Below are 12,772 nucleotides of genomic sequence, written 5' to 3' on the forward strand. Positions count from 1 at the left end.
AAAACACGAGATTCACATCCGGGATGAGAAAATAAAAAGAAAGTAGTGAAACAAATTCAGTAGCTTCATCGTAGAAAATGAGTTGTTTGATCTAAAAAAAATAAAAACGGCGGACAGGAATTTTATTGCTCTAAAAGCAAAGACCTTAGATGTCTTCATACTGATCAATAAAACTCCGTATCTCTTTGCTTCTCGTCATTGAGTTTGGGTGAAACCTGTACGGCATCAGTTGCTCTACCGTGGTCTGTTGTAAAGGTAGGCAGTTGTTGTGCGTCACGTTCTTCAATTACGACAAAAGATAACGCCTGCACTGAATCTTGTGGTGCATGCTCTTCGTATCGTTTAAGCATATTGATGTTGAACAGTTTTTTAGCGTGGCCCAACTCAATCCAATAATTTTTCTAGTTCTTTCGTGAGACCACAAAGGGACATTTCCACTGCATTACGAGATAATTACGGCTAGTCGTAAAAGAATGGGGGCTCGATTTCTAATTTTAAAATGCCGTTCTTTCTGCACCTGTCACAATATTTCTTTTGATACGGTTGAGCACTCATGAGATTTATGTGCTGCCCGAATAGTTTGTTCCATACGTTCTCTAGGTCGATTACATAACCGTACACCGTATTCTATTCTTCTCCCAGCTCTTCCATGGACCAAAGCTCTCTGAAAGCGGCAAGTGGTCCTCGTACGAGTCATACAAAAATTATCTTATGTAGGGAAAACCCCAAACTCGCCTGCGGTACCTCCCTGTAGGCGAACAGCAGTGGAGCGAGATATTGATCCCAAGTTTTGGGCTGCTCCTGACTAAGCTTCTCCACCATCCCATTGCACATGAGTTGTTAAGTAGTCGTGCGGAGGTGTTTCACTCACTCATTAAACTCTCTCATCAATTCAGAAGTGATACACGAGCCCTGGTTATAAAGGATTTCTCTTCATTAAGCTATCCTTGAAAACATCACGAAATCTTCTTCCACGGTTGCTGAATCCATCTTACGCAGAGCCATGGCGTCGGGATACCGGGTAGTGAAGTCGAGGAGAGTGCCAATAAATCTATACCCTCTCACCGATGTGGGCGACAGCGGCCCGACAATATCGACAGCGGTGCGTCGAAATGACGTCTCGATAAGAAGCTTGCTTCTCAGTGGAGATTTACCTACTTTGCCTCTCAGGAATGTCCTTTAGCAGGTGCCGCAATGCCTTAAATATCTCTTAATCGCTCATTGCACTCCTGGGCAATACAATTTTTCATGAATTCAATCTGTAGTCGTCTTAACGCCTTGACACTCCACCCGCGGCCTATTATGGGCAAGGTTTAACACATGCTATCTGCAAAACTTTGGAAATACTAGCTGTCGAACTTCTCTGGCTGAGGCGAGATGATAGTAGTGGTACTGCAATCCATTGTTGACCGAATACGAGTGAGCATTACTGCTCTTGCCATAGAATACCTTTATAACTTTAATCCCACCCGCCTTTGAGAGCCCGTCTCCGCTGCGGGGGGTGGTTCATTCGAAAACCGCCGCTGGACACCCACCAGTAAAAATGGGGGCAAGCCTGCCCGGCCTTGCGCCCGGCTCTCACAGAGATGTGCGCTTGGAAGAGGTTCCGCAAACAGCTGCTTTCATTCTGGTGCGACATAGTTAGGAACACTTCAGTCTGCAAGAGTGCTTCGATTTACCGTGTTTCACTGGGTTCAAAACTGAAAACGAGTCGTGTCTTGCACATATGAAAACTCAGATAAAGCATTTACGTTTCAGGTCAGAAACACTCTAAACCAGCGTGCCAAAAGACGTAAAGGTTCACTGTCACTGATGAAGTTTACTTCGGAAAGAATCACAGCAGTCGTGGGCAAGTCCGGATTTCTGGCTGTCTGACTGCGAAAAAAGGGGCTCGGCCTGGGTGATTCCATGTAAGCCCGGGGATTCCGTTTGGTGAGCCGTAACTCTTCTTAAACCGAAGCGTGGCCTTGTAGTAGAGCATCCGCCCCGCATCCGGGAGGTACCAGGTTCGATCCCTGGTGCCGCCGGATACCCACCGGTTTTCAATGAGTACATGCTTTTCCCCTGCCTGCTGTATGGCTCTTTGGAGTGAGCTGGGGAAAGGGGTCATAGGTACCAAATAGTTGTGCCGATGGGTCAGTGATCCGTTTCGTCATCGGACAATATTATGTCCTTCTCGCGCGGCAAAAGCCTATTATGTGGCCCTTTTTTTCATGTCAGCAGCCACCGTGCGTGCGTTCCACAGACACGCTCGTTAGAGCTTTCCCACTCGGCACTGAGTTCCGAACCCCGTGCAAAAACGGTGGCTCGAACCGCCTCTAGAAGAGACGATGCTCGAAACTAGTGCACAGTGAGGTAAGCGAGGCCTCGTCCTAGCGTGCACCCCTGTGGACGCCGGGCGCGGGCCGAGGGACGCTTGAACACATTTTTACCGTTGGGTGTCCAGCATTCGTTTTCGTACCAACCAACTCCCGCAGCCGAGACGGGTGCCCAAGTCACTAGGCCATGACTACGGAAACACGTAAACATGCCTTCAATGATCCATCCTCCCTTTGCTCTTTTTCTAGTATTGCCTTAAGGAATCGCATACGGCGTGCATGTAAAGCAGTCTTTCTAATTCTTAGCCCGGAAACTTCCTTTCTGGCCAACACCATTTGTATGCTTTGATCTTTTCGATTTAATGTGCCCACGTCGCCCTTCTCTGCGCTTGGAAATGATTTTCTTCAGATGTCTTCTAATCCGCTATCTGGATCTAACGGCTCACGGGCCTCCGGTATATATTCAATTATCACGTCGTACAATGACGTGTTCATGCATTTCGCAAGGACCGTGCCAGTAAAGTAAGGAGAAGCGATATACACTTCTGCTTCGGGAACTTCCATACTGCTACCTTCAACCAGGAACCCCGTGGATGTGGTGCCAGTGAGAGCTTCAGGAACTAGGGTTTTCCGCACAACCGCCGTATTGCTCTCCGTGTAGCATAAAACAGGTACCGGAAGATTTTAGAGCTCTCGCTATAGCAAAGCCATGCTTTGTGCTTTTGTAGACCTTTTGAGGACAAATCCGAACACAAGCTTCTCCTCATATGGTTCCAGCCTGCCTTCTGTTACGGATGCCCTCTTACGCGCAATAATCTCCGGCTGACTACAAAAGGACGACTGCTTCTGGTTTTCGTGCTTACGTGAACAGGAACTCATATCATGCCCTGCCTGTCTGCAATAACAGCAAAAAAGCTGTTTCGTCCTAGAAGGGCAATCAGCATCCTTATGGCCAGGTCGGTAGCACATGATGCACCTTCCTTGCTACGGTCGGGAACACCCTTCTCTCTTGGGATGCCCATTTCGATAAACTCTTTAAACGAAAACAAGTTCTTTTGCCGCTGAGCTTCTAGAATATTGCCTGCCGCCTTAGCCATTTATTCTAGCGTCTTACACTCTCTTTCCCGAAAGAAAGTCGCCAGACGACTATGCGAGATTTTCTGAACTGTTCGGCCACTACCAAATCACGTAAATCATTATACATCGTATACGTACCTGACATCACTGATCGATCGAAAATACTGAGCAAACGCGCCGCATTTTGTTTTCCAGTTTCTTTTTCAAGTGGTTCATTTTCAAAAATCCTTTCGCGAAAGTCTTCTGCTGCAAACCTGAAATGCTGGAGCAGGGCTAGCCTTGCCTTATCATAATCCATTGACTCTGTAGAGACAGTCGACTGAACACACTGAGACCCTCCCCAGTCAGCCACATACTCAGTGCTGTAGTCCATTTTCCCTTAGGCCAGGTTTGCACTTCTCCAATTCGCTCAAAACGTTTGAGGTGTACACCCAAGTCATCCTTGCGATCATCGAGAGGCGGTATCAACTTGTGTGGGCTAAACGGTGCTGAGGATCCCGCTGTGGGATTTCGAATGCCTTTACCAGATTCTGCGAGCCTTAACAGAAGCTGCAATCTATGCTCTTCCGTCTATGGTAGACTCAGCTTCGCCTCTGCTTGCAACCTCATATGTTGACGTACGGCATTCCGCGCAGCGCGTTCCAGCTGCAGTCTACGCTCCTCAGCTTGCTTGCAACTTCGCATGCTCACGTTCAGCGGCCTGTATAGCGCATTCAGCCTTTGCTTGCGAATTCGCATGCTCTGTTCGGCAGTCGGCGCGCCGGGTTCCTTCTCCTGCTTAGCGGGAACGCACAAACGCAGCTCGGTATCTCTGAACCGCAACTCTTTACACAACTTAATTAAATACTACAGTGTGCTCACTGTATTGCGTTTTCCTTACACAACCCTGAATTAAATATAGAAAGCTTCGTCCTTTCGCGGCCACCAAATTGTCGCGTATTAAGTAACACGTCCCCGAATGCAAAGCGGGGTGGGTGCTATAGCGAGCAGGTTCGATCAAGATCACAGTCAAATGAAAGAAAAGGAAACGAAGCCGGTTTCATAAATTAAAATTAGAACGCCAATACGAAACCACACTTAAAGCAAAACACACACAAAACACGCACAACACAAGTTAAATGAGAACGTTCACCTATGCGGAATGTCCAAGAAAAGGCAGGGCTCTCTTGTAGCCAGGGCAGACGCGGTTATGTGAGCTGCATGTCGGCGGCGGCGCAGCGTTCTGGAGTGCTCTCCGAAAAGCCAGGTGGACGCAAGAGCACAAAGGGGACCAAAAGGTGACACCACTGAATTTGCGTTGGTAGCCCCAGGAAGTTTGCAGCTGATAGCGAAACTAATATCCGAGACCAGCGCCAGATCCGTCGATGGCGCCCCGTCCCGCTGCAGGCTTAATAGGCGAGCTTGCCACTGGTGATCGACGAGAGGCAAGCTAGCAGAACAGAATAGACATCCTTCCTCTGTTAATCTCTACATTTGAATGCCACGCCTTGGTGTTCCTCTCTTTCTTGATACCTTGGTTTCCCGGCACGTCTCCTCTCCGCTCCTCGTCCACGACACGCACTTCGTCGTTCTCGCCACTCGTACGTGCGCTCACCCAACGTTGGTCCGGCACGTGAATCGCTCCGCCTTCGGCGCACAAACAAATCCAGCCTTTCATCCCACAACACTTCACCAATATGCCGCACATTAAAAGAGCTCATCACAAACAAAATGTATTATCTAGAATCATGATGAAGAAAAAGAACGCCGATTAACCACTCCAGTGCTTCACTGAACGCGTCGTTAGTTAAGAAGCCTTTTGTTTTTCGTGTGCGTCCGGAAGCCAATTATTTTACTTTTAAAAGGAAGTGGAGTTGCGCTATAGGAATTCACAATGCTTTTGGAAAGTTTGAAGTTGTGCGTTTCGCATCCCACCAGGCCTTGATGTATCTTCTGCACGAAGGTAGAAACGTCTTCGGGGCTTTTTTTCAGTACAATATTCACACTGAAGCAGTGATTGAACGTGTTTCCGACTAACGTCAAAGGCTTGCTGGTGGTATCCGAAAAAAAACAACCTTTCCTTATTCACGTTGGTTGTCAGTAATGACCCGAATCGAAGAGGTTTGCGCAAAGACGTCAACAGAAAATCCTAGCAACTTTCCTATTTTGCTTTTTCGACGAACTTTCTGACGACGCACCAGGCAGTGTAGAATATTAGTATCGTGTCACTTATTTTTGCTGTTATAGTGCAGTGGTCGAATTCATATAGCACTCAACGTTTCGTGCGCTCCTTGCAGGTTTCCAAAGTTAGTTTATCCATCTTTTCTGCCGTCTCAACATCTGTCCTCTGCATTGCCGACAGAGAGCAAGATGCTCAGTACATCAGAATACACGTTACTAGACTCGAGACTGTTCTAGATATATATTAATTTCATCATATTGATAGACAGTAGAAGTTGGATGGGCGTCGAATGATCACTGTTGCCAAACATCTAACGCAAAACTCGAAACAACCGTTCCAAAATGTCTTGAGGAACTGCCATCATTATAAGCACCTTAATCGCATTTCAACCGTCAGCTACTCAACGGGCCTGTGCATTTATAGCTGGACTTGTAGTTTGGTGGCAAACAAATGATATAGCGCATAGTGCTAGTCGGAAGCTGTTCCAGTTGACACGGAGTGCTGAAGGTGATTTTAAGCATTTTATATGTGTGCTTTGAAATTACATTCCTCAGTGTTTTCGCAAATATGCATCCTGAACATAGATCTGGTTGTATATTGTAGCGATTTCAAATTGAATATATGAAAAAAAAAATGAATTTCCGACTCCACAAAACAATGTTTTGTCCTAGGCAGCAATATTTTCTTTAGATCGGGTTACTTGTCAGGAAGTCTAATAATACTTTCAGGCGTTTATGCCATAAAATACCAATCAAACTTTCCTAAATATGTTCACTTCGTATGTGTTGTAAGAACTGTGCGGAAGCTAGAATTCGTCTGCAAACATTCATCATTACCTGTCATCCTGAGCTGTGCAGAAGAGGATGCCCAGCCGACTATTCCTGCCTAGCCGAAAAACAACCATTATTTGGGATTGTTGTGCCCATTTACCTTCCAGAGATCTCCGACCTGAACCCTTCCTTGGCACGTGGAGCGACGACTCAGACATCCAAGCACGTGCCGGCGCATGGGTCTGTATTGACTGGGGTAGTTCATGGCCTCAGAGGAACGTGCAGAACACCACCTTCCCTACACACGCCTGTGCTTTGCACAGTATAGTTTCGCTTGACCTGACTTAAGCCTCCATCTGTGACTTCTTTTCTCGCAGCTCATCTTGATGTCACTGTTATTTACCCTAATTTTCTTTATTGCTGGATTCGAGAAAAGAAGTTTTCAGGACACATATTTTTGTTGATCAAATACATGAATAAAGGGGCAACAGCAAAATGCGTGCCAAGAGGCCTGACAGAGACCTGCGCTCCTCGAAGGCCTTCACAGCTCCCGTCCTGTCTCTTTCCTGTGTTTCTTCCTTTGCGCGCTTTGCGTTTAAAGTTCATGCATCACCTATTGTGCCATAATATCACACACTCCTTCACACATATGTAGTCAAAATGCTTATCATGAATAGCTAATTCATTTTTCTTTATTTCTGTGCTTTGTGTGGTGATGCAACTTAATGTAGTTAATTTTTCACTCAAGTGTATTATTGAGCGACTATAAAAATAACAGATTTTTCCCGTAGTGCATAAAGAGTTTATTAAATTGCGCTGGTAATCTAGGCCTCACCTGTAAAGGGCTGGCTGTCACTGCTCGTGTGCGGTTTGTGACGCTTAGTCTTGCGGCGCTTTACTTGAAAATTTTCATTACGTGGTCCACTGGAAGTGCTTGGCCAGACGAAGCCCATTATTTTTATGTGATGTTTCAAATCTACACAACCTGTTTGTACCCCACTCGCAAAACCTAAAAGACCGTGTTAAAAATGCCACAAAATATTTTGCAGATTTATTGTGACAATGGCATTGTGTAGATTGCTTCTTTCGCAAATTGCTTTTTGTCTGTAGGAGATTTCTATGACAAGTACACATAATTCCATTGCTAAACAAAATCTTTGTCCTGACAACATGTTCCCTGTCAGAAAGCACACAAGAGTTCTGTGGTGACAACTGGAAGTTTTCTTCGGTGTTGTTTTCGAAAAAGACCTGGTAAATGGTATTGTCCGCTAGGAGGCGGCTTAGTTTTCGTATGGTTCTTCTAAAAGCAAAAGTCATCCATACGTACCACTCGTAAGGCAACAGCGACTGTTGCCTCGAGACGCTAGAAGGCGGGTCTTTTAGATGCCAATTTCGAAACACATGGTTTAGATGCGATAGTATTGGAGAATCATCTGAATGATCCCTCCAACACTATTCGCCTACAACCTAGTGCGAGTGAAATATCAAAAATGCAATTAATAATAAATTTTTAACGAAAACCATCGGGCTAATAACCACAACTACAAATAAAGCAGAACAAATAGTCTGGTGAAGGTTTTTCCCTTTCGATTTTTTAGATAAATATGTCTTATTCCGTTCTCCGCATTCTGCTGAGATGCAGTCAGAATTAAGCCTTGTTGCTATCCTTCAATAGTATATGATGTTTAGTTAGGGTAAAGACAGAAGCGTAGAAAAACGTGAAATTTATTTAATCTCTTTTTTTGCCGAATTTACTTCCACACAGTGCTTCCTCTGACGATGTCGGTACCTTGTGTCTTCAGTCATAGTGCTCTCATAGCCCGCACGGCGCGCAGTGCTTTCTTTACGGCTGTTATGCGGTCATAACGATGGCCGCACTGTCCCGAGTCCTCTGCTTCGTACTCCAAGCCGAAGAATGCCCAGCCGATGTTTTGTGTTGTCGCGTTCATAACTCGCCTCACCTTGTATACCTAGAGGTAAAAAAAAAGCACATACTCAAAGGCTTCTCGTGACTTTTTGAAAGTTCTCAACCCCTTTGATACTTTATTCGCCCGACTTATCGGCTGACGTAGTAATTTTTAGTCTCTGAGCCCAAGTGTAAATTATAGTGATGTTGCAGTTTTCATGTATAAGCTTGTGTTACGAACTCTATAAGGTGCACATGCTCGCATTATCTGGAAGCTCTCCTCAGATTCCCTTATAATAAAGATCTCAGCACCATAAAGCAGTGAGAACTGCGACCTATACAACAGCGAATGCTATGCGTGTATTTTGAGACTTCGCCCAGAAATATGCATATCCCCCTAGAGAAGATAATCACAATTTGTACTACTTGAGGCTAATGTTTATAAGGTTTGACTTCACAGAGTTACTCAGAGAATTATTAGGGACGCCATAGTTGGCGGTTCTTAACAACGCTGACAACTAGGAGCCATTTAACGTGCACCGACATCACACAGTACACATCAAACTTGCTTTTCGCTTTCAAGGAAACACGGCCTCGGCATTCAGAATAGACCTGGGGTCCCAGGGTACGTCTTTTGGGAGTTATTGGCGCGCACCATGTACAGCTAGAAAACAGGTTCGGCATTGAACAATGGAGCTGCTGGGCATTACCAAACAACCAACAATAAACTTTGATAGTTGTCAAGGAGATGATAAACAGTCAAGACTTTGGACGAAACGGTCCGCAATGTTTTGACCGGTCTATTTCTTTCAGCTAATATGACTGCACAAATGACCAATGCAAGACTTAGCTCACCGAAACGAGCTGTTCAATGCACAGAATATGTCTGTAAGTAGTAGTGAATCTCATGCAATGCTCATTTGGCCAGTACACGCTCAATTATATTGGAATATTTGCTTCGTATAACAGCTGTTAGGGGAGGTTTTCAGATATTCTTGTTTTTCGAGAAAACATTTGCACGTCCCCATCATCATCATCAGCCGGGCTATATATACTGCAGGGCGAAGGCCTCTCCCATGTTCCTCCAATTAAACCTGTCCTGAGCTAGCTGCATCCACGTCACTCTTGGGAACTTCTAAACCTCATCCGCCCGCCTAACTTTCTGCCGTACCCTGCTGCACTTTGCTTTCCTTAGAAACCATGTTTACATATGGAGAATATTTTCCCTTAGCGAGGAGAAATGTCATAGCTTACGAAGCAACCGGAAATATGGATACAAATTTTTTACTCAAAATTTTTACATTCATTACAAGTTTTCGCACACGTATTCAAACACGACTGTTTCAGGTTTAGAGAAAACACGGAACTATGCAATACAGCGCAAATAAAATTCTCGACTTGCAAGCCCTGTGCTTAGATAGTCATGTTTTCATTATAGCACCTTTCAAGTGATGTCGGATGGTTGGAAATTGGGCACTTGTATAGTGTTGCACCGCCAGATCTCAGGAGCAGAAACATTCAGACGTACAGCGACATTATTACGGGGGTACGGGGAGGGGGGGAGATGTGGGGAGGTAGACATTGTTTTGGCTTTAGCTTTTTACTTGTTGCCGATATTGCTATTCTGAATGGCTCTGCATTAAAGCGCTCCACTGAGGAAGCAAAAAAAAACACATAGTCCTGAGCTTTATTAGGCCATCTGGGTTGAACTAGACATTTCGGCGAGGAGATAATTAGAAAAGCCTTCTTATAATAACACGGATGAATACTGACCTTGTTTTGAAGTATTTCGACGTCTTCATAAACGTACACGCCGGCCATAGACTCCTCTTTGGCAAAGTACATGTCACTGATATTGTGGTACCTCCTGGGCTGACTGCACATCTATCAACCAGTGCAAAGAAACGGGAAATATCAGAGCAGTCATTCGCAAAAACAACAAGTTTGGAAGCATTTCAGTTATACAATCATTTTTAATGCTACAGACTCTCTCTCTACGATACTGCTTACTTTATTGTCAGAAAGGAGCTCCATATCAGGCGCATAGATAAGATTCCATATCTGCTGCGTTGTTGGCAGGATGTGCAAGCAAACATAATTCTTGGGCCCTGTGAGAGTGGTATGCTCTACCAGCGCCTCCTTGATATTTACAACGCCTTTTGAATATGGCCGATTTGACCGTTCGCGGTCCTCCTAAATTCCTACTCTCCTTGTTAGCTAGTGCTCGGTTCTGATCTACCTTTGTGGGGAAGACTACCTACGGTGGGTGTAGGTAATAACGTCCCTGAAGTCCCACTCCCCAGAAAAACATCCCCGGTAGGAAAGGACACTGAAAATGCGACCACTATTAAGAAACTTCCCCAAGATAAGAATTCGACCTAGAAATGAATTGTTTCGGAATTCACATAGCAAAAATGCCAATTTTGTTCCATGTTTTCTTAGCTTTGACATAAATGTAATCATCATTTGGCACCTGGGCCTTCTAGGTGCCTGAAGTGTTTACATGCAATGCGGAAAAGCATGGTAAAAAAGCTATGAACCTTTTATACGGTGCATAGATCCGAGCTCTGCAGCTCGTTCAGCAGTCACTAAGAGAGGTCTAATCGGCTCGGTAATATTATCCCCTGGGAGAGGTACAAGCGTTTCAGAATGTGGTAGCCTTGGGGAACCACCCAGAATAGAAGGCTTCTCTGGAGCTACCTCGAAGGCCTTCCTGTGGCAAGTTAGACCCTTTATTTTGATGATAGTGTACAATCCTTGCTGCGCTTCTGCTGGTGATGGAGGTGCTGTATTGGGAAAGGAAGGACGAGGCTTAACAGTCGTTGACCATTGTCAGCCTAACGCATTAGTCCAAGCTGGCAGTTAAATAAAGTCGGTGGTCAGCTGGCATTTTCCACGCAAATATGGCAAATACAATGTGCTGTCACATGTTACAATTTTCTTCATTTCTGTTTTTATGAACGTCCTGCATCCGTTGCATCTTCGGTCACATCCAAGCCGGTAGGTGGATCCGCTGTGGTGTACATCATTGAAGCTCGCCACGGACAACACAGTCTCCGCTTGGTGATATTATTTCCTATTTCGCGAATAGGGGCTTTGTTTCTGGGGACATTTCTTGCGCGGCCATTTTTTCGAGAGAGATTTACTATGGGGACATTATTTTCGGGATTTTTCTTACCGGAACCCACCTAGGGTGCCTCGATGCCAACGCACCACCGTTCAGGGTTCAGACAATCTACCATACAAAGTACACAGAATAAGCCGCTCAAGCGTTTGTAACGATGTCATTCATGCTCTCGGCGCACTTTAGAGGGGTTTGACTTGAACAACCCTTTTTTTCAGTACCGCACTGCGTATCGTGTTACTCTTAATAGCATTTTTAAACCCCAATTGCTACTGCGACCACTCCAACCGGCAGCTGTAATTCAAAATTGCTTCACCACAAGCAAGAGACAGAGTGGGCCGGTCAAAGGTTCAGAACAGCAGCGCTGGCATCGAGACAACCTAGAGATACCAACTGTGCGGTTTCACTGGGCGGAAAGTGGGAAAAGCATTGTTTCTTCAAGTTTTTTTCTTTCTTCGCGTTGGCGGAGCTCTACATTCCGCATTCGCTTCTCTTCCTAACCTAGAAGCGTTCCATCGCCAACTCATCACATTATATCACTGAGCCTTTATTTTGCCTTATTTGTCTTATATATACATTTTTATTAAATTTGTTGCAGCTGTGAAAATTTTTGATGGGTTTTATTTACTTGTGTTTGCCTATGTAATCTCTCCGGTTTTTTTTTCCTTACCTTTTTTTTTAAGCGCCATTCGGGGCACTGTGTGCCGCTTGCTTTTTATTGTGCTTAATCTGTGTGTGTACGATTGTGCTTTAATCTGTGTCGCGTATTTCTTTTTCTTAATGATATAATAATTTCCGCGTCGTACATTTTTGTTTGTTCATATATTAATTACTTTTGTATTTTTTGCCTGTTTCCTTACATTTTATGTATATATTGCACTGTATAGATTTTATGTCCCCCTTACACAATGCCTAATGGGCCTGTAAGGTATTTTCAAATAAATAAATAAATGAATAATCAGCGCGTTGCCTGTCAGGACCTGCTACAGAGCGTCATGTTCATGACGCTGCTTATAGAGCATCTACAGCAAGCGTCGGTTTTAAAAGTAGGCACAGATATTAGGGTGCAGCGGCATTAGCATCGCTATGAAAGGTTGAGTTGGTGGCGGCTTGTTGAGATCATGTTTGTCTTTTAGCGGAAATATTTCTGGAGTGGCACTAAAACTGCTCGGCGGAAATATGAAATCGGAGGATAAAGGTTGTCAGTAATAATCTAAGCTGTATTTCTTTTCGATTAGTCAAGTTTAGTAAGAAATTAGGACATGAAATAAAAAGGCAAGGTATACCTTCCTGAGCACACAATTTACCTGATAACAATAACTTTGCATGTCGAACCTCTATACTTTTTCTTGGATAAGCTTGCATCTTTACGACAAAGGTTTTTTTATGTGCGCGCCCGGATCCGCGGTTGTTCAA

The 12,772-nt window shown here is 44.7% G+C and overlaps 1 protein-coding gene across 1 annotated transcript in view; it reads right to left on the reverse strand.

Moving 5' to 3' along the window:
- Positions 1-8,076: 8,076 nt before the first annotated feature.
- Positions 8,077-12,772, reverse strand: part of LOC146177569 (uncharacterized) — a 41,951-nt gene continuing 37,255 nt past the window's right edge. Inside the window, exons 7-8 of the mRNA XM_084581148.1 lie at positions 10,006-10,116; positions 8,077-8,296 (exon numbers count right to left, since the gene is read on the reverse strand). Coding sequence (XP_084437274.1) covers positions 8,129-8,296; positions 10,006-10,116 — 279 coding nt within the window. The 3' untranslated portion in view covers positions 8,077-8,128. The remainder of the gene's footprint in view (positions 8,297-10,005; positions 10,117-12,772) is intronic.

Source organism: Amblyomma maculatum, chromosome 10 (assembly GCF_055883805.1).
Source record: "Amblyomma maculatum isolate TAMU_Amacu chromosome 10, ASM5588380v1, whole genome shotgun sequence".
NCBI lineage: Eukaryota > Metazoa > Arthropoda > Arachnida > Ixodida > Ixodidae > Amblyomma > Amblyomma maculatum.